This window comes from Porites lutea, chromosome 12 (genome assembly GCF_958299795.1).
Source record: "Porites lutea chromosome 12, jaPorLute2.1, whole genome shotgun sequence".
In the NCBI taxonomy this organism is placed as follows: domain Eukaryota; kingdom Metazoa; phylum Cnidaria; class Anthozoa; order Scleractinia; family Poritidae; genus Porites; species Porites lutea.
Genome location: NC_133212.1, coordinates 1,757,916 through 1,784,120, shown reverse-complemented (window position 1 = coordinate 1,784,120; position 26,205 = coordinate 1,757,916). Strand labels below are relative to the sequence as shown.

The following is a 26,205-nucleotide window of genomic DNA, read 5'->3' as shown; positions in this document are numbered from 1 at the left end:
CGACAACAATTATGGTAATTCATTTAGTAAATATTATGTAGAACGGAGAGATGAAAGTTCTAATGCCTTGCCTTTTCTGCTGAGATAGAATCGTAATTGTAATTGTCTGGAAGGTGCAGATTACCAAATTGTTTCGAGTTTTATATATATATATATCTAGCCGAATTTTTGAAAACATACCTCAAAATGGACCAGAATATTCGCACAGAAAGCTGGCGATCGCCAGCTTTCTGGTCACTGCGGTGCGAAAAAACATAGGGGGCTTGCTGTCCTGGTTGGTCTCATTGACAAGTTCAGTCCCTGAGCTAACTCGCCATGGGTTGGAAAGGGGCCTCCATGTCAATCCCTAGGGGGGTAGGGTGCTGAAAAAGCGTTGTACCTTCCGTTAGTCCTGGTCTGGGAGAGTCAGTGCACTGCTCATGTCTGCCTTTGGTTTGTCATGTCAAATTCTTGTAACGTTTGAGGCCCATTGGCCAATGAAAGCATTCCCCTTAAGCACGTGCTAGGCTGGGGGGGGTGGAGGAAGTCAGGGGGGGTGATTTAACCTTGAATTTCTCTGCTTAGAACTTGCTTAAGTCTCAAGCGTCCTCCGTCATTCAGGGCCTTTAAGCAGCTAGAGTGTATGGACAAGTCCAGCGTGTCTTTTTGATGGACTGGAATGTTTCTTTTGCTAATCAGGAACCAAGAAGAGAGTCAACTTAAGAGAACCATGGGTAAGAGCTGAGTGTCTTGGCCATATTTACTTTAGTTGAGTCAGTTTAAGGTGTGTGGGCTGCTGGTGTCCGATGGTACGGTTTTCATAAATCCGGCTAGATATATACACTCGTTTTCAAAAAGGTTGACATTTCAAAAATATATATATCTTTTGTTTCTTTGGGCGAAACAAAAGAAAATACAAAAGGTATATATATTTATATATATTTCTGAAATGTCAACCTTTTTGAAAACGAGTGTAAAAAGAACTGTGTAGCCTCAACAGAAGAAACGAATTAGCAAGTTCATGCCCCCACAGAAACCGATATGTACTTGGAAACTTTAGAGTAACGTAGCTTAAAACCCGCTTATATCACATTTTTTATATATAATGTTTTTGTTACCTAGCAACCCTTTCAACAGTTTCATATAACCTGAATGTAACGCATCTACTATAGCAACCATTTCAATTTTCGCATTTAACTGCCAGCCTTCCAATTCCAACAGTCCAGTCGTCAAAATTGCCTGATGAGTGTGGTCCTCGCACCATACGAAACAGTTCTGTAGCAATAAAACGATGATTACCCGTGAAACCTGAACTTCTGTGAAGTTATATATAAATATAATAAATAGCGTATACCGTATTCTTTTGACTGGGTGCGGCGAAGGCGGCGTTCAAGCGAGTGAATAAGGTAACTGTGAGACCGACTACACACTTCACCCCAGTCCTCTGACATCATATACAAAGTAAATATGTATACTAAAGCTATTTTCATAGGACACCGCACGTACTTTCTACCAGTTAAAAATTATCGCGTGTAGGTGTTCCGTACACACGAAGCCAGTTTAACAATACGCTTAGTAGTTCAAAGTTCCGTGTGGACAGAGCGAAAATATTGAGCGGTTCCGTGTGAACAAAGTGACCGGTCAAATTTTTCAACCGGTCGAAAATTCGTCCGTTGCCGTGTCAACGCAACCTTATAGACAACCATATAATTACATAACAGTTATTTATGTATGCCGCAGATAATCTATAAAGGTACAAAGGATTATTATCCAGAATTTATACCGCATACTGGAATTCAAGAAACGGACTCTCCGACGTTAACAATGAACATCACCGATCTTTACCCTGGGACAGAGTATACATTTGTTGTGAGGGCTGAAAATCACTGTGTTTATGGAGGCAACAGTTCTATGGCGCAGGGAAGCACAAAAGTCGATGGCAAGTTATTTACTGTTTGTTTTTGCGTCTGTTTTGTTCAATAATTATATCCTTTAGAAATATCGTCAAGGAATCTTGCTTATCAATTACTCAAACCGTGATCCTATTAAAAAAAACCAACCGTTAAATTTGGCCCCGGAGCAGGGACGGTTACAAAGTACAAGCAATCAGCTAAAGAGACTAAAATCATTACCCGGTGAACGACAGCCAAAAATTATTCTCAGAATCTTTCCAGATGGAATGGAGCGAATAACTTGAGTTTGCACTCGATCGAATTTCCAGTTTCTCCGCCGTGTAAACGCTTCTCCAGTTATTTTTTGTTTACCTAACAGCTCCTGTGGCGCCTGTTTACCACGAAGTCCAAGTAATCATAACAAACAAAACGCCTGTGAATGTCACGGTGTTGCCTGCAAAACAAACCAATGGCCCCATTAGGTATGAGCAGTCGTCTTATTCAACAATGAATGAATGAGGCTGAGTATCTTATGAAGAATTATGGAGATCGAGGAGGGTGTTATCGGCCGAGGCGGATAAGACCCTCTGACGTCTCCATAATTCTTCATATGATACGACAGCCGACTTCAATAATTGTCTTATTATTCATTCAAAATAGTTCCTAGTTTAAAAACAAAGCTAAAACATGCTTACCTCCATCGATGTTAAGTTCATCTTCGATAGCGCACGTTTAGGGTTGTTCATCTCCGCAAATATTCTCCAAATAGCAGATGTCGCCCTTCGAGTTGTGTTCTTGCTGTTCTTGCCGTGTTTTTTGCTATAATTTCGCCTAGTTCTTACTCTTGAAACGAGTAAAATATCCGCCATTTTTTGTTTTCACAACCAAAACAACTCATGCCTTAACCGCAAGAACGCTGCACTTTTGACTTCATTTCCTCGTTAAACGCAAAATTCTTCCAAATTTGGTCATCAGTGACTGGTTATGGTGAATTATGCGTGTGCATTTAGCCAATCAGAATCGGGGAAACATTTTGAATGAATAATTATAATAACCCCTATTATCACAACCCCGCTCCCAGGTTTTCTCTCCTACCCGTCGGTCTATCTTTCTCTTGCTAAGTAGGGACGGGAAGGAAGGGACCCCGGGAAAGAGGTTGCTATGTGCTATTTATTAATACTAAGGATTTTACAAAAAAACTATCTCTTTGTGGTTTTTATTGCAATAAATACTACACGCACTGTGGTTAATAGTTTAAAACCAATGAGGCTAACTGGGTACAAAGACATGGCTGACGAAACTGGAAAGGTTTCCTTTGCTTCGTCTTTTCTTTTAAACTAAAATGTCTCTAGAATGTTAAGTTCAGTGACGAATTTATTGCACTTCAAGACTTGCAAAACCAATGTCTTACCGAATCATGTCATCACGTTATGACCGGATCGTTATGTGTGATAGTGTTAGAAACAAGAGAAGGGAAGTCATGGATAAATAGTTTTGACCTGCCCTAGCCCCCCCCAATGAAGATGTTCATAGCTGGGGGTTCATTTTCACTTTGATTGTGGACAGACTTAGAGTATTTGTAAGGATAATTTTATGAGCAGTTAGAAGCAAAAGCTTTCTAACATGTGTCTTTCTATTTTGCTTTAACTTTTTCTGATACTGACAGTGATTATCAAGTTTTGGTGCATCAAGTGAATGACTGGACTGACGAGGTCTCTGAGTGGAACACAGTTGGAACAGATGTGTATATTGCTGCTCAAATTCCCGCTAATTCTACGAATCCATCAATTTTTTTTGTTGTGGGAGATGGTAAAACCTATGATGGTTATGAAAACAAGCAGCTGTCAAATGGTCAAAAGTACAAGATATATTCCAGAGGATTGGCTCGCCGCGTAACCAAGGTAACCGCCTAATCAAAAGAGTGACTGATTTAAGGTACTTCAAGGGCAACAAAGAACGTGCAACTTGTTTTGCAACATTGCTGTAAAACGAGGTACATGGCGATATTGCGCGTTTTACCACCATCGTTCGAACGTGTCTTAGGACATAATCGGTTCCAAGGTTTTTTTTATTGGGTGGTAAAACGCGCAACATCGATATTCAACTCGTTTTGCAGCAATGTTGAATGTTTTTTGTTGCCCGTTTTACTGAACTTTTAAGTATGTGTGATGAAAAGCTATCAAGGGTCTTAACCTTCATTACGCAAACTTCATTAAAGTGTACACATTTCATTTTGTAAATCCCAGAAAAACAAATGCTTCTGTGCAAAATTCAGTTGCCCAGGAGAATTCGCTTGAGTCGTCGCAGTTGATATCGTTTTTCCAACATCAACTGCTTTATTAACGATTTATTAAATTTAACCTCACAAAAATCAGGTTATTACGCGCGACAAGTGGAGCCAGCAATCCTGACCTGCAGGTTGTTATTACGCATGCGTGGCATGTATGCAGTCAGCACTGAACAGAATCTATCCTCTTTTTCAGAAACGTTCTGTGAATCAAAACTATCTGTTTGGTAAAGCAAGTCTAATTGCCAAAGTTCAAATAGACAAAGGTGAGATCGTTTTAATTTGTGTTGAGATAGCCTTTCTGTAAAATGTTACTTTCATTTATCCGATTGAATCACAGGGCGCAGAGGAACTATATTTGTGATGGCAAATAGAGCGAAAATTTTAATGCCGAACGAACGAGTCGTGTTTGTTTATTGTAGAATCTAATATTATGAATTTGACCTTCCAAATAGTCATGCGATCGTGTTACTCACCTAGTAAAATATTATCTAATGCTCGGTAGGAACGAACTTCTCCCCAAGGGAGAAGAATTCGGAAAGCGAAGCTTTCCGAGCGAGGCACGAGGTGCTGAGAAGAAAAAGAGACAAGCGTGTCTCTTTATTATATGTTAGTCGCTGTTATTCGTCCGCAGTCATTACCTTCAGCGGTTTCACCGAGCATAAGATAATAATTTACCAGGTTAGTAACACGATCACATGACTATTTGGAAGGTCAAGTTCATCATAGATTCTACAGTAAACAAAGGCGACTCGTTCGTTCGGCAGTAAAATTGCGCTTTATTTGCCATCACAAATAGCTCCTCTGCCCTGTGACTGAATCAGAAACATGAAAGTTTAAACATGTTCTATTTTCCTTTATCTCATTTCATTTCATTTCTGTTACATACAATTTAAAGCCACTAGTCTTCGATAACTGTAGGTAACTATACGACAATACAGAAAAGTACCGTAAAATTCCGAAAATAAGCCCCTCCATGTATAAGCCCCCCCCCCCAAATATAAGCCCCCCAAACTCGCAACGCAAAAAACTCTCCGTTAAATCGCACCTTCAAATATAAGCCCCCTGGGGCTTGTCCTTGGAAATTGCCCTCAATACAAAGTAAAACAAAGCAAAAACGGTAAATTTTCTTCCCGCTATAAGGCTAGCCCAATCCATTTTGAAACGCAAATTTCCCTCCATAGATAAGCCCCTCCGAATATAAGCCCCTCAAAAAGCGCCTTTGAAAAATATAAGCCCCGGGGCTTATTTTCGGAATTTTACGGTAACTGGTTCCGTAAGGGTGCGATCACAAAATGATGTAATGAAGAAGATTGAAGAAACACTGAAACATACGAACACCGTACTAAGACAATGGCTGGCCAAAAATAGTTCCTGCTACACCCAGTAACAGCACAAAAACCCTGTTAATTCAATCACCCACCGGCATGGACCACGGAAATCTGTACGTAATAAGGAGGTCAGTTCCTATGGTGTGATCGGCCATATAAGTGAAACCTCTTCAGCAAGTACTTTTAGATGGAACTATTGACTTTTCATTATTGCTGAGAGGACCATACATGTAGCTGACAGACAAATAGAATGAGGAACTATGATTGGCTTATTGACTTCAGACTAACCGATAGATAGAGAAAACTCTCCTATGCACAGGCTGAATGATTCAGTGAGAGACTGTTGAACCTGAAACTCACTATCTGACCAATGACTCACGTTCAGCTACCGACAGAATAGAGCCCGAGAGAGATTCAGAATCCCGTTTGTGGGCAAGCGGCAAACGTGAATTTGAATTTGTGCCACGTCACCAAGTTTTCGCCTTACCTGTTTTCAACTGTTTTTTGCTTCTACAACAAATAAGTAGTTTCACGTTATTTTCATCCAAAGAATTGGTTTAGACTATTTTTATCTGCTCATTTTCTACTTTGAGAAATTCTCAACTTGCGTCTGCCGTTTTCCGTTTACCGTAAAGGTACCTCTTAATCTTTGTAATGCCTGATAGATCAACCGTGTGCGTGATTCACCTACCAGAAAGAGTCAGAATGACGGATCAGCTAAACTAACCATCTTCAGACTGACTGACTGACTGACCGACTGATTGACTGTCCGACTGATTGACTGACTGACTGGCTGACCGACTAATTGACTGTCCGACTGATTGACTGACTGGCTGACTGACTGACTGACTCGCTGGAATGTTCTTTAACTCATTTTCATGCTCAAACCTTTGGTTTACAAATCTGATGATGCAGACAGACAGGGAGGAGACACCGGCTCGCAATCATGGGACAAACCTTCAAACACAGGTTTGTTAGTTGATTTTTTTTTATAGTTTCCCAATATTAATTGTATTCGAACTAAAAGACGGTTTGTTTAATGAATTTAGCTGAATTTTGGAATATCTATGCATTATAAGCAACAAACAAGTTCCCAAAATCCTCTCCCTCCGTCCCTTTGAGGGAAGAAGAGATATGACGTAAGGATGGGAACGTGGTTGTATTTAGAAATCGCCTATTGAGTCACTGATAGGAACTTTCACATTGCAGCATCTGTAGTATCATCCGTCGTCTTAGGGATTGCATTGGTCATTTCTCTTGGAGTGAACCTTTACCAGTGGCGTACTCGGGGAATTTCCAAATCTGGCAAAAAGTATTCCGCCGAGGAATTCCAAGTGAAAGCTCAGCAACTTGAAGGAGGTTTGTAGCGTTTGTGGAAATAATGAGTGGCATTTTCAGTTTGAACTGAGTATACAATTATGGTATCGGGCACTGTTACTGGGTAATTAAAGTAATATTTATAACCGGGCCACAAGTGAAATATCTAAAATAGTATTTTGAGAATAATTATGATATAAATTTACTCACCGTAAATCTCGTTATAGCCATGTTCATGCAAAAGCTAGGGACTTTCGCATCTACAGAGACGACGCTGCTTAGGAAAAAATCTTCATCAAAAAGGAAGAAGATGGAGAAAAAAGAATTACACTTGCCACTAAGTAACTTGTGCGGAAAAATATTCACAGGGATAAAAATAAATACTTGAACAAATGAATAAAAACAGATAATAATAAACCTCTTCTGTAGTGATGTCTGTGGGCTTGTTTTGTAATGACGACAGAACTCCACCTTCCCCGGCCCAAGAAAAAAAAAATAAAACAAAACAAAACAGACTTACATTAATTTGTTAAGATATCCATTCTTCCTTTTTCTCTTCAATTTTGATAAGATTCCAACCGTTTTCAATCTTAGGCGTTGCAGAAGTCTCGTCTCCTCAAGTGGAATCGGTTTATATGGAACTGCGGTCCACTCCAATCCAGCAAACGTCAGAATATGGATCTCTAATGAAGAACCCGGAAGGAGATAGTGATGATGCTAAAACGAAACAAGATTATGCTAATACCGCCTTCCATCGGCTTCCTAAACCGCTGGAAAACGAAGTATATCAAAACATGTAAAGGGACGGAAATGAAATATGGGAAAATGACAAATACCTTGACAGCTTTGTATGCGAGAAACATGCGGCAGGACCACAATCTGTTCGAATTCTTGCCAAAGCATATACACAAGTAGCCTGCTTGTTTCGACTAAAACTTCCGGTAACTCCAGTGGACTTGGTGCGTTTTCAGTGGACTCCAACAGACGAGTTTTCAACCCTCCTTAAGGTTTAATTGTACGTCCTGTTTCATTTCACGACTAGGCTTCTAGTTACTCTAGTGGAATCCAGTTTTTGACCACTGGGATATAGTTGAGTGTATTGGACATGACTGCCCCATTCAGGAACTTAACTCGTTTAATCCCCTCCTCAAAGGGTACATCTAAGACATGAACGATAACCGGCAACAAGGAAGTATCGACAGAAGCAGTATATAAATTTTAGTGTCCGCTTTTGTAATCAATAGACCGGACCAACGGGATCGTGGTTTCATAAAAATAAGGCAACAGAATTGACCTTTTAAAAAACGTCAGAGGTAAAATATTGCTAACTTTAAAATACAAGAATTGCAAAGTCAGATTTTCAGTTAAGTTAATTTGAACAGCGAAACGGGATCCTTTTTCGTTTGTTTGTTTGTTTGTTTGTTTGGATCATTGGTTTTACAAGAAAAACCGCCTCGATCTTAGAACTGAATACATCGACTTTCACTTAAGGACAAACGACTTACTCAAGTGAAACATTTTATTATATGCATAAAGAACGTCTAGTTGCCGTTGCTTTCGCTTTTTTAGTTTTGTTGTTGGAATTTTATAGCAGATTACAAGCACACAAAGCTAAGTTGTGAGCATAACGAACAACAGTTGTAATTAAATAAACTCAGTTTTATCAGTGTTATCGTTTGTTTCTAACTGAGACTTGCGAAGCCTTTGCTTGTTTCCTGCCGTCAGTGTGGATAAACTCCTACAGTTGTTTCGCACTTGCTGTGTTCCCCCAAGATACTCGCTAGTTTCTCCTCTGACAACTGACACAACTCTTGAATGTTTGTCACGTTTTTCATAATAAATCTGAAAAGAAGGCAGAAGTTAACGAAAGGTCAGTTCTCTCTAGCGACACAACGATGATGTCTATAGCTACCAGAATGGAAGGAATGTAGAGCGAGCGAAACGAGAGGCAAGCTGGGGAGAGACGCCTCAGTCGCTCACTCGCTCGCTCGTAACATGTTTGCCGACGCGTCAATCGTGAAGGACTGCTACTAATCTCATGACGTGATATTCCATCTCATGCTGGCGGTTTAGGCTCTTCTCAAAAGGCAGTATGTGATTCACTGTTTCTTTGCTAATTGCCTTGAATAACCTAGGTACCAAGTTCCTGTCTGGCTTCTTTCCAAGCTTTCTCGATCATTAAATTCGCTCGTAACCACGTGACCCAAAACGCATAGGCCGCGCTGGATAATGAGGCCTTGGGACAAAGCAAAGCAATAACGCTATAAAAGAGTAACGCTACAAAAGAAGTTGTCATGTTATGAGTCTGTACCTGTAGTTCTTGAAGTTAATTCCAGGAAGTTTCAGTGTAAAGTCCTTGAAAATAGAAGAGAAAATGACATGCGGGTAAGTGGTGATAGCTTTTCTGGTGCCACTTGTTTAAAAGGTAGATAATGCTATCCACCAAATGCCAAATGAATCTCTATCCAATGGATATCGCAGTTGCTTTCCCTAATAATTGTCCTCTGTATAGCGCAATGCTACTTAAAGTAACAGACAAACGCTAAACCAACTTACAATCAAACCATATAGGGATTTTAAGCAAACGTCATGATCATTATACCTTTCTGTGAAACTGCCCACCTACCCCTCCTCTAAGTTAATATTTTGCCCTAAGTGAGAAGTAAGTGTTAACGTTGACTTTGGGGAGGGGTAGGTGGGGATCATTCGGACGGATGCAATCACCAAATGATTTAATACAAAAGATTGAAAAGACAATGAATAAAACCCACACCGACAATGGTTTCCACAACACCAAGAAGTCGCCAATCCCCCCCCGCCCCTCCCTCAAAGAATTTTTCGTAGGTATCCCGGATGTAACATACGTCCTAGGAGAAATTTAAGACGCTACTGTACCTGTGGCCCCATGTTGTATGTGAAGTCTTAAGTAGCTGAAGTAGCGTCTGATCTTATCGACATGGCTGTGCTAGGATCAGGTTCAGGATAATTTGCCTGTGAATCAATAAAAAAATATCGTGAATATAGCTGCCGTAAGGCGACTTCTTTTACCGATCAGCGCTAACAATAGACGCGCAACTTTATTCCGATTTGAGTCCTCGAGGGTTACAGCAATAAGTAAGATGGTAGACTATCGACCCTAAAGACTCGACTGACATTAGGTCCGATGTACCGTAAATTTGTCGTATTTGATGTGTTGTGTTGTGGTAAAAACTGAAATACAAGGTGAAAATAAAGCTTCACGGAAATACTGCGAGCGCAAAAGAAATACAGCAACGCACTTACATTCTTTTGGCGCAAAACTTCTGCCACAAAAGAGATACTCCTGACAGGAAACTACTACTTAGTGCTCTTGAAGAAGCAACGTTGAAATAAAAGCTGAACTGAAAATGCTAGAAGGCGATTTAAGTTAAAAACAAAAAATGCAAATAAGAGCTAGGCGCACGTGGGATTCCTAGGGGAGTTAAATTACAGCTAAATTGTTTTTTTGGGCGTTAGATACAATAGAGAATATGTCTGTTTTCAACAGTCCTTTACTACCAGAAAGCAGCTGACATCTCATAGCGTAATCACTGGTTTCCCCGCGAAATGACGTCTGACGAACAACTGAAAAACTTACATACTGATGACGTGTCACTACCCAGATCTGGGTAGTGACACTAAGAAAACACTAAGAAATCTAAGATTTTAAAAATCAAAATCTGTAAAAATCATCGACTTACAAGACTGAAAAGAGTTGTGAATTATGGAATACTATTGAACATACTCTTTTAAATTACTCTTAAAAAGAAACCTAGAATTTAAAATTTCTTAAATGCCGAGGTAAAGTATTGTAAACAAGAGCCCCTTGAACGGCAAAACTTCTCCGTCCAAATTCTAATTTGGCTTTGGGAATTTTAGTGAACACCCATTGTTTCTAGTGATAATGTTGTGTTCAGTTTTTGTAAAATATCCTTTAAAAAGGGGTACAGACGTTATACTGAAGACAATCAAACACAAGCTGGAAGGACTGTCTCTTTATTGAACTCTCCACTGTCTGGACTGATAATTCCCACCAATGCCTTTCTGACTTCGACGTTCAATGCCTTCAATTCGACTCTTACGGGAACGTGACCAACAGAGACTCAAAGATCCACAAAACGTAAAATCAGGTTGAATCATTGCTTTGTAGATTTTCTCAGCACTGCTCTTGTCGATTAAAGGTCGGATTCTCCTGAGAAAATTAAATGATGTAGTTTCACATGAATTTACAGGCTTACACCAGACAAAATTGCAAAGCGGAAAACTCTTGGTCTTCGAAACACCAGCTATAGTGGAAAAGAAGTCGCAAAAGCCCTGGGCAATAGAGGATGTGTTTGACGTTTTAGTTCCGTTTATATTTATAGCTGCCGCAGACCCTGTTGTAATTTTTGTTGGGTACAACTTCTTGATTGCTGACCAAAATTTATCTGGGGAAGAGGCTTCGTCTTGCAATAGATCTTTATAGTAATTGCTCTTACATTTTTTCACTTGGCTATTCACTCAGTTGCGTTGTCGTTTGTAAGATGACCAGTCAATCTCACGATTTGTCCTACGAGCCTTTCTGAGTAGTTGATCCCACAGATTCATTTCACTTTTAACGTCAATAGACATCCAAGGACATAGACGACCGTTGATTTTCTTGGTGATTAGAGGGGCATGTTTATCTATAGACTGCTGCAGAATACACTTAAAGCGAGAGCACGCATCATTTACACAAGATGATGTAAAAACAGAGCCAAAGTCACTGGATCTCAAATCGTTACAAAAGGCCACAGGATCATAATTCGCATAATTTCTGCACGTTATCAACTTGGGTTGGTATTTGAAGTTGTAAATGTTTCGAGTACAGCCGACTAAATCATGATCACTCAAACCAGCAGGAATTACTTTGACAGAATAAATATTCCACGGTTCGTTGGTGTAGATGACGTCAATCAAAGACCTTGAATCCTCTGTAACTCTCGTGGGATCTTTAATGAGCTGTTTTAAGGCAGTCAAAATGGATTTCAATTCTTTGTGGTCTGAGTCGACCAAATAATTACAATTCATGTCCCCTGTTAAAATGCATTCTTTGTTCTCCAAAGAGATGTTCGTAAGCGTTGATTCCAATTTGCAAGTAAAATTTTTGGAAAGATGTTTCGATGAATAATCGATAAATAAATCCAATGAGAAAACCTTTAGATTTAGGAAATAAAACTTCTATCCACAGACATTCAATATCGTCCAGCTCTAAGTTCAATCTTCGATGATACGGCACTTAAGATGACATATTGGCGGCAACTCCACCGCCCTTGGCTGATTTTCTTGGTTTGCTAATAAAAGAATAACCGTCAATTTTTGCTTTAGGGCATTTCTCTTTATTTAATTCAGTCTTATTTATTCTGATTTGCAGAATTCGCAGAGAAATTAATGGATACAACTGCCTCACGACTTGCTAGACATTTTGTAAGAAACAAGGCCTTTAACATGGCATGAAGTTTTGTTCTGTCGGGATACGTCCGACCCGTTGCTAAAAGACACTCAAAATGCTTAAGATTGCTGCTGAAATCTGACAGACACAGATAACAAAGATGGAGTTATACTGAAAGGGAAGTCACACTTAAGAGTATTGCTTTCTAAGGTGTGTCACGCCATACGTGAAAGGTCAAAAATCGGCTTAAATCGAATCATTAATCGGGGGCAAATCTTAAAAAGGCAGTGCGCAAATTGTACTTTGTATTGCTGTTTTTTTGCTTAAGACTGAAGACATGGATGACAAAAAAAATATCTTATATTTCTTCGTGGCAATTTGTCTTCTGGGACAACGAATGGTATCAGGTAAGTTTACAGCAAAAATATATCGATGCTTTGTATGTTTACGCCCTGAAGAATAGTTAGACACCATGCAAGTCAAACAGCGAAGTATTTATTTTCATCCAGTTTGCGATGAACATCTTTTATAAAGCCATAAACCTCGCATTTTCCCTGTGGTCCCATCTCCACCGATTTCTTTCCGAACCGTGATCAATGTCGTCTAGTATTGCTCCTCAGTTCAAACGCATTTTTGGTCGCATCACAATGGCGGAAGAATAACTTTCATTTTTCACGCATTGCGGAAATGAGACTGCAGGCAATGATAGAACTTGATTTGTACTTAAAAAATAAAGAAAGGTATATCTTGGAAGTTAAGTCCTTAAAGGGAGCACTAAGAAATGTGACCTGGGAAGCAAAGAGAGCCACTACTATTAAACGATGGTACACGAAAATAGTTTACGGTTAACTGAACACAAGTTTTTAAATGTATTCCATTTCCCTTTAAAAGGATAACGATAAGCGTGGAACAGTCCGGGGCCAGCAAAACTTTAATTGTTAAGAAATTTTTCAACGGAAAGCCGAGAGCGTTAAATTGCTGAACAAGATCCAAAAACACCCGTCTCAAAAGCTATGCCAGACCTTAAAAAAGTAGGTTCTTATACGCCGCTGCAAAACTGTATGTTTTTTAAAACATAAAATTAATCAACTTCCTCATGTTTGAGGACCCAGAATTATTATACTGGACAGCAACAAAACAACAACTTGGTGTGGCTCAAAAGGGGGAAGTGGGAGATAAAGTGATCCACTGAGACTTAAAAGGTCAGCCCCATGTACTTCTGAATTTTTGTGAGCTAAAGAAAACCTACCAACCAAGGTGGTACACACACCGGTATGGAGGAGGGAGTTGGGCCTCCTCTCAGGGCCGACTGTGTCCGTTCCTGGGTAAATATGGAAGGCCTCCTGTCAGGGTCGGCTGTGACCAATAGTGGGCCTCCCTAGGGCCCCCACTAAGCTATACCTACATTCCAGGAGTACAAAATGTGGAGTCTATAGGGGCAAAAGTATGACGAGAGGAGCACTTTATCCCCATTCCCATTTTTTTTTATTGAAAATACACTACTGACTCAGGAGCCGATTAGAAGAAGTGAAGGAATTAACTAAATAGATTTCATATCATTGCCTCGAGTTGAAGCTCTTAACTGAAAGGGACATCAATGTGCTGACACAAACCTGATTATGACTTTAGATGACTTGCGTACAATAATACAGCCTTTAACTAATTAATCAATTAATTAATTAATAAGTCATATATATAAAATGATTACTACTTGACAACATGGCACTTAATAAAGGTTTCGCAAGTCCCCCCTATGTCCAATAAAATAAAATAAAATAAAATAAAGCGACTGGTGGGATGGGAGGGAATTTGAAAACTTTAAGAAACCTTCAACTGAAGACATTGTGCTTGGCCGAGAAGGAAAACACGGTGATGAAGCACGTGGGAATTCAAGTTATTTAACATTGCAGAGCAACTTGTGATTGGTCAAATAAACAATGAAGAGTTCGTAAGTTCAGCTCACGAGGTTGCACGTGAAAATCACTGGACATAGGACAAAGCTCAAACAAGGGTTGTCGATTAACTACAATTTATTTCCGGTGATCAATAAATTATGATCGTTCACTTGAACAAGATGCCATTGGTCTAGCTAGCTGATGGAAGCATTCCAGGCAACCAGTAATTCAATGTTTTATCCCTTTTTGTAGCATCATGTGAACAAGTTGATGTAGGGGTGAGCTGGTACATTCTCGACAATCAGTTAAATGCTTCCTCTGAACTGAATGCCAGCACACCAGCAAAGAATGGCCGACTGAACTTTGTAGCAGGATCATCATGGTGTGCGTCCACGAGTGACACCAGTCCATATTTACAGATTGACTTACGGATTCCTTATATCATCTGTGCTGTATCCACTCAGGGGAATTCCCAGGGGAGTCAGTGGGTGGAGTCTTACACCCTACAGTCATCTACAGATGGGACAACTTGGACAGACTATAAAGAAAATGGACAAGTTAAGGTACTTAGGTTTAAGGGTGCATATATTAATGGCCTGGCCCATCACTTTAAAAGGGAAAAACGCTTTTTTCGAGAGTTTTTTTTTGCAAAAAAGACGACCTCTTCCTACCACCCTGCTTAGGATAAGACTGGTCTGACTGCAAGCACAATTCTGATTGATAGAGAGCTAAACCCATTTTCTGCTGCATGAAGCATCTAGGAGTATAAATTGCTTCTCCCCTTTGAATGGAATGCTAGTCTGTTCAAAGGTTACCTTCAGAAATTTGTTGCACTTATATACTGAGGTGGAAGAATGACAAGCATATGAAGGAGCAAAGTTTGTTACCCAAACGAGTAATGCCATGCCGGGTAAAGCTAATTGAATCCAGAAGGGGGAAGTGGGGAGTGAGAGGTTGACACCCCATTGGGTTCACAGAAAACTCACTAAGGGCAGGGACCAGGAATTTCCTATCAGTATGACCCCTGGCTACTTTCATAGGAAAAAAAACGAAAGCACACTGAACCAACAGAATTTCCAGCTTAAGATAAGATAAGATAAGATAAGAACTTTATTTTAGCACGATAAAAAGATCCGCATTGCTGGTGGGGTCGTGCATACTAACAATTACAAAAAAAAATAAGAAGTACTAAAAGCAAACGGTATGATTAAAAACTAAAAACTGTTAAAAATGTTTAAAATAGGTCGTGAAAATGTACAATTAAAAATTAAAACTGTTAAAAGTATTCGAAACCGATATGTATATTTTTAGTAGTAGCTAAGATTGGTTCGAAATGCATTTTTTCGGTGTCAAATTTTACAAGACAGCGTTTAAAATTTTTCAAGGTTTTGGCCCTTGTGTCCTTCTTCGTTAAAGTGTTCCATGCGATTGCTCTTCTAAATAAAAAGTGTATAGAGTTCCTGATAAAATTTGTTTCTGGTCTTGGAAGAATGATGTTCTCATTTCTTCTGCGGCCTGAATTCCTCTGTAAAAACAAATCTTTAAATTCCGTGACGGTGTAGTCTTGAAGACATACTCCGTTAGTCGCAGTTTGTACATTGTTTCCAGACTGTCCCATCCAGTTCGCATTAAGACATCTTCAGCGCTGGTGTCCCATGGCACCCCATATACAATCCGTCCAGCTCTTGCATGGAGTTTCTCCAGGTTGTTTAGGTGCGTCTTGTTGCACGATCCCCACACTGTCAGACCGTATGTAACTGATGGCAGTATCACTTTTGCGTAGAAATCTTCTAATTGGTTCTGAGGGAGGAATCGCATGCGTCGGAGTAGACTTAACTTGGATGCGAAGGACTTCGCTACATTTGCAGCATGATCTGACCAGGACAACTTGTCATCGACCTGTACTCCGAGGAGTCTTTCTGAGGTTGTCCACTTTATGATGTTGTTGCCAAGGCGAAGAGCTTGGATAGGGCCAGTAAACGTTGATTTGTGGTGCATGATCATTGCTTTACATTTTTCTGGGTGTGGTACCATCGAATGTCTGTCCAACCATTCCTGGGGTTCAGCTAGAACATTGTTTAGTGAGTTTGTTAGCAAATCCATCGTTTCTGCGATACAGTATATTGTTGTGTCGCCTGCATACAGATAAGTTTCCGCAGAGCGTAGTGATTTTGGGAGGACGTTTGTGAAGAGGGAGAATAACGTGGACCCGAGGACCGACCCTTGCAGCACTCCGTGAACTATAACGTGTGTATCTGGGGAATTGTCTTCGTTCTGTAAGGTAGCTAAGTTCTTTAACCACAGCCAGATATCTCCTCTGATTCCAAGGTCGTTCAGCTTTTGTAGCAACATGTTGTGCGACACTGTGTCGAAAGCTCTAGTGAAATCCACAAACAGTATTCCCACAAAAAGCTTTCTTTCTAGTGCTTCTCTCCACCTCTCAGTTAGGTGTATTAATAGCTGTTCTGTTGACTTTCCCTTCCTATAAGCCCATTGTCTGTTATCAAGTAAATTTTGCGTAACCACGTGATTAGTGATATTACTTGCGACGCAGGATTCCATTAATTTACTTGGTATACTAAGCATAGACAGTGGTCTGTAACATGCTCTGTCTTCCTCTCGTCCTTTTTTGAACGCTGCACATACTCTAGCTATTTTCCTCTGGTCTGGTGGCTTCAGGCTTCAACCCTCTGTTTAAACACGCTCGTGAGAAATAGGGCAATAGACATACCTACATACTTTAAAAGACGCGCAGATAAGCCATCTGGCCCCGTGGCTTTCTTCACTTTTAACTTACAGATCTTTTCCTCGATTTCCTTCTGACTCATCGTGATGCTAGCGCTGGACATAATCGGCATATCCACATTCTTACGGCTATGAGCGTGTAATGGCTGAATTTCATCCGCGGGGCCAATCAATTTTTCAACAATTGTGCAGAAATAATCGTTTTTCAATGTCATCTGTTGTAAGGGTTCCATCGTTCTTCTTTAATTGGTGGGATTTTCAAATTCTTACCTATAATTTGCATATAATTATCTTGCAACTTAGTGACAGCCCTGGGTTTAATAAACTGAACACTATCTTTATTTAAGAATTACCTCCAAAATGATAAGCTTTTTTGTTCTTTTGTTTTTGATTTGTTTCCCAGACATTCAATGGAAACTTCGATCAGAACACAGTAGAAAAACAGATCTTGTTCAGTGCATTTGTTGCCAGATACTTGCGTTTTGTTGTTGGGTCTTCACAAGGTGGAGCTTGTTTACGAGTAGAAGTCTTTGGCATACCAAGGAGCAGAGGTTTGATATCTTGCAGAAATTGTTCAGTTTTCAAGGAATATAGTTTTTTATCCAGTTGTGGAACCTTCCTTCACATCATTGATATATGATTTTTTTCTTTTTGTGACCACATCAGCTCTTGAACCATTATCTTGTTCTTTCTTTTTAAAAATCTTTTCAAATACAGTCTTTGCAAGTAATTCACTGTATATGCCTTTCTCCTTGCAACCAAACAGATTTTGCAGGAAATGAGCTATCTGCAATTTTGCCCCAAAGATTCTATATTGAAAATCATATGCAGATTTAATGTCTCTGGAATCTTGTCAATGAATAGGGATTGGTCAAAGTAGTCATTCTATTCTTTTAGTCATTGTTTACGAATAACAGACAAAAGACAAAAGGTTACAGAGATGTACAGTAAATGCCATGAATCAACAAAAAAGTGATTATTCGTGGAATATCATCTTCTTTACAAGAAGAATTTGAGTTTTGCTGCTGCTTTTCGCAGAAGAACTCAAAACTTTGCGATTATAGACGAGGGGAGACTTTAACTCAAACAATTATCTAGAACCCGATAACTACAAGATTAATTTTGTAAACATTGATTCATGTCATCAATATGGATTTTTGGGGGCCATTTTGCGGATGTCTCTCCTGTGAAAGGTCTCTAGTGGTGAGGAATAAAGAGAGATCTGATGGCTAGTGTATTTCCAGGCTAGTTTGTGACCAACCTGTCAAAATTAAAAGGTTGAGATTTTGAACAGCTACCGATCAAATACTTACCATGACCATTTTTTATACTACACTGCAGACACACTACATGTACAAGTATACATGTACTTTGAACATTAATAAGTTGATTCAGAAAGGCCTTCAATACTTGATTTTCCTGTGTTTAAGGTTGTGCTCTAAGAAAAATTCTAAGGAGCCCAAGGCTCTGCAGTGAAATCCAGGGTACCCAGCATATGATTTCCATACAAAAGCTGAGATTTTCTAGTCGCCCAAGAACAGAAGTAAGGACCCTGGAGTGTTCTCCAGGAGCTGAGGCCAAGAGCACAACCCTGAGCACTGCATTTATCTGTAATTTCTATTATTCGTTTGGTTTTCAGTTCCGAGTAATATTGCCCTTTTGAAGCCAACAATTCAGTCAAGTACATACAGTGATTCGATATCCTACACTGCCAGTAATGCAGTGGATGGAGATAGGAGTACTCACATCAGCAAATGTACACACACTCTCCGAGAAAGCACTACTTGGTGGCGAGTAGACCTGGGGCGGGTAGAGCCTGTAGCTGAAGTGAATATAGTCAACAGAGGAGACTGCTGTGGGGACAGGTTAAACGGAGCTGAGATAAGAGTTGGTAGGTAGTCATTGTGGGAGATGCTGAAATCAGTTGCTTTACCTACTTGTTCAAATTTGTTTCTTCTTCATTTTGAAATATTTCAATTACAGTGTAATATGAGATTACTTTTCCATTGGCTTTTAAGTTAAGATTTTTCAGGAGAAAATTATGTCAACGTGATCTCTGTGTTTTGTAAAAGTGTATATGTATTTAGTATCAATATCATTTTCTTCCTACATAGTTACATTCATGGAAAGTCAAATTTCCACAGATTCTATTTGAGTGAGTCAGTATATAGAGTGTTTTCACATGACGTCACGGCGGCCATAGTGGTGTCCCAAAACAATGAAACGGCGGCCATGTTAGTGTCCCAAACCAATCCTCTGGGAGTTGAACTCTTTTCTTATGCAAACGCTTTCTTTTGTTCCAATAAATTTGCATATATGCTGGCCACGTGAGTGAAAACACTCTATATATCAATGTAAAGGTTATGCAAGTGAGATTGCAGCACGCCTCTGATCTTGAAGCGTGTGCCAAGATTGTTTCTTTGTTACCTTTTCAACTATTATTGTAGGTGAATTGTGTTCAAATACTGCAGTTAATGTTACCTCATATTTTCTTTTATTCGCTTTGCAAGGAAATGATACAACAAATGGAGGAGCAAACAACCATCTTTGTGCAAATATCACACAAATCCCACAAGGAGGTTCCAAGACATTTCCCTGTAGTCCCAAAGCATATGGCAGATATTTGTACATCAGATTGCCTAACCGTAATATATGGTTGACGCTCTGCGAGGTTGAAGTTTATTCCTATCTTAAAACAGAAAGTAAGAGCACTTTTCTTTCCTCCTGTTTATTTTGTAGGTATATGCATGATGCTTGTGTGTGTATCTTTTGGGATTTTTTGCCTTTTACTAAACAAGTAATCTGTTTTAAAAAATCGTTTTGTATTGTTCACATATAAAAAGTTTCTGTATTTTTTTAATCAATCTGTTCATTTTTCTTTTGTGGTGTTTGCCTAATTTGATACAGTTATGTGATAAATCCTTCTTACCAAGGGAACTCAGTTGTTAACAACAGTTTCAACGGTGTAAACTCCAAAAAGAATTATGTTTACTAAGATGCATTGTATTTTTCTGTCATTTTACATCATTCTTAATATTGTCCATGATAATCGGAAAACCCTGAGAAATATTAAAAGGGGCGTCTTTTGTGTATACTAGGGACCTTAAGATACGAGGACGGGGAGCTAGGACGGCGATGGGGGTGGATGAGGAAGACTACGTCGAGCCCCGTCGTGCCCGCCAAAAACAAAATACTTAAGAGCAAGCAATTTTCACTAGGGACGGCAACGGCGATGTTTCTTTCACAAACAAATATGTCGACCTTTAAAGACGCTAGGACATTTCTTCTGGAGAGCTACTTAGACGTTGTGATAGACGACGATGAATTTATTCTACTATGCGATGAAACCTTCTTGAGGAAGCCGAAATTTCCATATGAATTTGTTTTTTATTTTACTTGAAATAATGACATCAAAATACAAGAATACAGAAAAAACACACTAAACTCCTCTCGAGGCACTTCAATTCTGCTCATGCCGGTTTCAATTCCACCTGTTTTTTTTCTCTTTTTTCAATTTACTCTTCAGTTCTCTAGCCACGCGAGAAGATTGTAGCGATCTCGAACTGCCCTTTTATTAACTGTGAAATAAACAGCTTCAATTTGGTTCAAGTTTTCAGCGACCTCTTCCCTTTTCTTTCCTCTCGCAACAATGCTCTTTTTTGTTCCAGTGAAGGGATCAACATCCATGATTTCCCGAAACAACATTTCATCGTGAAAAGAACTCGATACCACTGGCTTCCTAAAAATATTAGAATCCAATTCAGGCGTATAAATCTTTAGTTAAAAAATGAAATTGCTTTTCAAATGAGCAAAAGGTAAACACCGGCGGACTGTCAGGAGGTACAGGTCAAAGAAACCTTCACTGAAATTTTTTTTATTGGATTATTACTCCACTGTAACTGGATCTATTTTAACTTCACTTACACTGATTTACTTTTCTTCACTGGGCACTCAGGAACATTCATAGTCGCTATTGCAAAAATATAGGCACGGTTAACGTGCATGAGCTATTTTGAATGCCTCAGTGTAACTTTAATGCTTCAGTGTAACCTTACCAAGAGTGATGAATCTACCTTTTTCGTCCTAAATGTAGACTGGGTTTTTGTGCGAGATTGGGCATTGCCGTACATAAATAAAAACGCGAAACGCTCAGCTGCGTCGATTCTCATGCTACATATTCACTTTCCTCTGTCTTTCCCTGTTACATTTGGTGCAAGTTAAACAAATTATTAAAGTAAAATAAATATCTACTCACCAAACGTTGATTAGAAGGAAAACTCTAAGGTTTCCTTGGAGTTTCTTAAGCCACATTTGGTGCAAGTTAAACAAATTATTAAAGTAAAATAAATATCTACTCACCAAACGTTGATTAGAAGGAAAACTCTAAGGTTTCCTTGGAGTTTCTTAAGCCAAAACGTGATTCATCGAATTCGAGTACTTAAGAAATACCAGGATTCTTATCATTGTGGTAGATGGTTGCATCATCACAATTCACGAGGTTTTCACGTGCAATTCTACTCAGTGAAACAGTCCTTAACTCCGACAACTTATTACTTCATGATTTAAAAGCTATTGCTTCTTAAAAGACAAGAGCCTTTTTTAAGGCATTGGTTACAAAACGAAACAGGTCTCCGTACGTTCAAGTTACTATTATTATTGTGAAAAGCCAATCTGCATGAGATGCACAGTCACACAACTGGCACGTGAAAGTGTTGGACTTTGGCCCCTTTCGTGGTTCGTACGTGAGGGAATTCGAGTTATCACACGGTAATCTAGTAAACAGAATTATAAAAATAACTCATGCACACAATTTGCACGTGAAGATGTTGGCCTTTGGCTCTTTTACAATTCGTACGTAAAAAAACGCAAATTGTTTGCTACAAAATTTTCTCAACGATTTTAAGAAATCACCTCGGCTTCATTACAACATCTGCAATTAAATTATGTTTCACGCAACGTCAAGGTTGATAGCCCAACATTTATGAACTTCCAAGAAAATTATCAAACTGCCGAAATATATTTCTGCTCATATCATGTTACTCCACTCAATAAAACAGTATCTAGTTATTGTGTCAACTAGCTTCTTCCAATTTTATTCCCTAACGCTACTGTTTTTACTAAAGTTACTCATCTTTACTAAATAAAACACGTTTCAATAACTATAATGCTTAGTTATGCAGGAAGGATGTATCATGTTGTTCACTTATTATGTTTTTTGTTTTGCCGGAACGAAAAAAGGTCTGTTGAACTTTGTAAGCGAGAGAATAATATTTTAAAGCTTCTTTACAGGATTAACAATACTGCTTTAAAAAAGATAAGCTGCCTTTCAAACTTGTAAAACCACATTTTATAGGCCGCATACTTTCAAATTAAAGTCCATATCTAAAATCAATTATTGCTTCTCTGGAAGCGCTTTGAAAATATATGATCTTTTGTACTCTACCTTGAAGCAGGTGAAACACAACTCATAAATACGTGCGTCAGTACCGTTTGCGATAGCCGAATTCGGTCAGAAATGTCTTGAAATAGCATCCACACTAAAATATGAACCATTAAACAGCTGCGTCACTGTACACAGCGTTTTAATCATGAAGATATTCAATATAATGTTTCCAAACACCTGTAGCCGTAATAAAAGACGAAAAAATTGTCAAGAATCAAGATGGCGGTCTCAAAGTGCCCTTGCTCGACCTTTAGCAATGTCATGTTTAAGTAGATGCCAAGATCTCATTGGTTCCTAAGCATCAACTCATAGCACCTTCAACCTTATTGGCTCTTGCAACAAACATCCGAACATACAAAGATACAAAGTTACAAAGATACAAAGATACAAAGATACAAGGATACAAAGATACAAAGATACAAAGTTACAAAGCCACAAAGATACATACGCTCACACCACTGACATATGAGCTATAAATAGCTCTACAAACAACAAACAATGATGAACATAAATTATGGCCTTTTTTTCTCATTTCGAAATATTTCCGACAAAAATCGTGAAGAATATGATCTTAAGAAACACCAGGGTCAGAATATCTGAAAAGGGAATCGATATCGCCTTATTGCAAGTGAAAACAAGCCGAGAATACTCACGTTTTCGAGACGACGGCAAAACAGGCTGAATGGCTTCCTCGGCGAGACCAGGACGGCAAGAACACGAGTTTGGGCTTCGTGTGCCCATGCCTCGTTGTGCAAATTTACTTCCGGTAGCCGTCGTAGCTTGTCCAGTCCTCGTATCTTAAGGTCCCTACTGTATTGTATCTGAGGCAGTATATCCAGTGAATATCATTTGATTAAGTACGAGGAAATTCGCGCCCCTTTTGCCGCTAGTTTCTTGGTGAGTTGCGGACGTGTGCCAGCAGTCACCAAATGACATAATACAGAAGACTGAAAAGACACTGACAATTAATTATTTTCGAATTCCCCATAATACACTCTGTTTGCCCCCCAAATTTTGCATAAACCATTGTTTTTAAATGCTCCTGGGAGTATTGCATTTTCCCAAGAGCATTTTAAGACAATAAGTTATGCAAAATTTGGGGGGCAGACAGAGTGTATTATGGGGAATTCGAAAATAGTCAATACCCAAACCACAACAAGATTATAGCTAACCTACAATATATGTTTTGCAACACCAAGAAAAACTGTTTTTCCGCCGCTGATCAGGAGTCACGTCCTTGTCGCTCAGTGTTTGCGCGCTTTTTTGGTTTCGACTCAACATGGTTTTACTTTAAGTTCAGCTGATTGGTTCATTAGCTGGATTTGTCGGCGTCGTGATTGGTGGGAGTATTAGCTTTGGTTTGAATTCATACGACACTCATTCCACAACAGTGGATAGAGTAAAATGAACAACCTTGCGTCGCTGTATATGAAAAACCAGCGGTCAATCTGAAGCGAGTATTTATTGAGCTTGTAAAGTCTCTAATGATCCTCTTGAGATTTCTAACATCTTCCATAACTACTTTTCTTGGGTCGGTGAAAACCTAGCGTCACGCGCGCCACGTTCATCTCACAATTTTACCGAATACTGGTCTCCTTATTATAACCCAAGCTCTTTCTTTTTTGATCCAGTTTCTCCAGTGGAGATTGAGCGTGAGATACTTTTGATCCCCAAAAATTAATCTGACGGTCTCTACTCTTGTCCTATCCGTATTTTAACTGACGCTAGATGCGTTATTTCGGGCCGAAAGTTGTTCCTGTGTACAAAAATGACGATAAGCCTGAGCCAGATAATTATCTTTCGATATCATTACTGTCTATTTTCAATCGGATATTTGAAAAATTAAAGTACCACCGCCTCAAATCCTTTCGTGGTAAAAACGGTATTCTATTTAAGTCACATTATGGCTTCCGCGAAAAAACGTTCCACGCAACATGCCATTATTGACAGTGTTAATGTCATTTAAAACAATATGGACCAAAAATTTTTCACTTGCGGGATCTTTTTAGACTTAAAAAAAGGCCTTTGGTACCGTCGACCATTTAATCTAGCTTCCTGACGGCATCAGAGGAATTATCAATGACCGGTTTGTCTCATACCCTCTTGGTCGTTCACGAGTAACTGAAGTAGGTTTTAACTTATCTACCGAATGTATGAGCTCGTGGTGTCTCACAGGAGTCTGTGCTTGATCCACTGTTATTCTTAATCTGTATTAACGACAATATGTTCACAACTCCTCAGCCAAATGCTCATTCTGTCTCGTTGCTGATGACACGAACTTGCTGTATGCTGCCACTAATTTGAAATCTCTCGAGAAAACCGTCAATAGCGAACTGCCCAAAGTCTTCTACTGGCTCAATGCAAATAAGTTAACGCTCAATGCTAAAAAGTCAAATTATGTTATCTTTCGTCCATATCAACGTAAGTTGAAGTACTCGTTAATATTGAAATGATTGATAACTGCACCCAAATTCCTACTACCCTTGAGTGTAAAGACCATGTTAAATATCTTGGTGTCCTGTTGGACAGCAATTAAAGCTGCATGGAAATTTCATATTAATAATGTTGCATTAAAAGTAATTCCCGTTGCATTAAAAGTATTGCCCGTCTTTGACACTTCGTCCCACGTCCTACCCTTTTAAATATTTATCAATCTTTGATATTGCCTTATTTGACGGCATACGGTTTGGCGGCTTGGGGTCAAGCTGCCAAAACCCATTTACAAAAAATTCTCGTGCTATAAAAACGAGTCCCTCTTTTGATGTATTTTTCTGAACCCAGAGCACATGCTGTGCCTTTATTTGTTTCCTCAAAAATTCTACCCTTACAAATGTTATATGCTGAAAAAGTATCTTCTATAATGTTTGACGTCTCCTGCTTGAATGTTCCGTCTAACAGCTGTGATTTCTTTGCTAAAGCTAATTCAAAGCACAAGCATGAGACCAGGTTTTCTTCCTCTGGAAATTAAAATCAACTTTAGAACGCAATACCCAACGAATTCCGTCAGCTCTGTAAGGGAGCTTTTAAAATACATTTTCATGATTTGTTGCTCTCGATAATGGAAACGGAGGATGATTATGTCAGTGAAGTGCCCAATCCGCTGCAAAAAATTGCAAAATCTGTAGCCACGACTTATTACACTAATTATTGGTAGGTTCTTCAGTAAATTTGTCTTGTAATTCCATTCTGTAAGACTATTTTGTAACTTTAGCTTATTTATCCGCATATTTTATTTAGTTTACTTCAATATAATCTTGTTCATAGCTTCTTTTAATTTAATATTTATGACTGCTGTAACCTTTCCACTCCGCCCGCCTAGTCTAGCTCTTGCTATTTGCGGGCGGAGATGGCAAAACGATGAGTGTAAAAATAAAGTATATATGTAATGGGTATGGTGATGGTTATTTTTATGAAACTCCTTGTTAATTCGAGTTGTTTTTCTTTTGCAATCGCGAGCGGGTTGAATTATTAAGAAGTGTTGTTGTAAATGAGGACAATTGTGTCACTATTTCAGAAACTCTGATAAAACAAGAACTTCGTTCATAATGTTCTCTTCGTGAATTATTAGCCAATGAGTTTACAACAAGAGTTCTTTGTAGACGTGGCCCTAAGAAAGAATACTACACAGTCCGCGTACAGCTTTTGGAGTAGCATCACGAGCTGTGGATGGTAACCGTAATACACAGACTACATACGAGATTACAAACGAGACGTAGACGCACTCGGCCTAGTTCAATATGGAATCCATTACTTTTTTATCCCAGGCCTGACATTTGCCTACATTTTAATGTTTTTTTTTTTATAAAGCAGGAAGGAACCCAAAATCGCGGCAATAAATTTGTTCTGCGAGTCTAATCTATTACGTTAAGAGTGATAACATGAAAATAT

The 26,205-nt window shown here is 39.1% G+C and overlaps 2 protein-coding genes across 2 annotated transcripts in view; both read left to right on the top strand.

Moving 5' to 3' along the window:
- Window positions 1-8,473, top strand: part of LOC140921870 (uncharacterized) — a 133,905-nt gene extending 125,432 nt beyond the window's left edge. Inside the window, exons 10-16 of the mRNA XM_073371869.1 lie at window positions 1,720-1,918; window positions 2,251-2,353; window positions 3,538-3,772; window positions 4,355-4,424; window positions 6,405-6,458; window positions 6,699-6,848; window positions 7,401-8,473. Coding sequence (XP_073227970.1) covers window positions 1,720-1,918; window positions 2,251-2,353; window positions 3,538-3,772; window positions 4,355-4,424; window positions 6,405-6,458; window positions 6,699-6,848; window positions 7,401-7,606 — 1,017 coding nt within the window. The 3' untranslated portion in view covers window positions 7,607-8,473. The remainder of the gene's footprint in view (window positions 1-1,719; window positions 1,919-2,250; window positions 2,354-3,537; window positions 3,773-4,354; window positions 4,425-6,404; window positions 6,459-6,698; window positions 6,849-7,400) is intronic.
- Window positions 8,474-12,557: 4,084 nt separating this feature from the next.
- LOC140921868 (uncharacterized) lies at window positions 12,558-25,968 on the top strand. The gene is made up of 7 exons (XM_073371867.1): window positions 12,558-12,641; window positions 14,382-14,692; window positions 17,278-17,419; window positions 18,514-18,765; window positions 19,385-19,576; window positions 24,559-24,738; window positions 25,886-25,968. Exons 1-7 carry the CDS (start codon window positions 12,572-12,574, stop codon window positions 25,966-25,968), a joined length of 1,230 nt encoding a protein of 409 aa, XP_073227968.1. The 5' UTR covers window positions 12,558-12,571.
- Window positions 25,969-26,205: the final 237 nt, after the last annotated feature.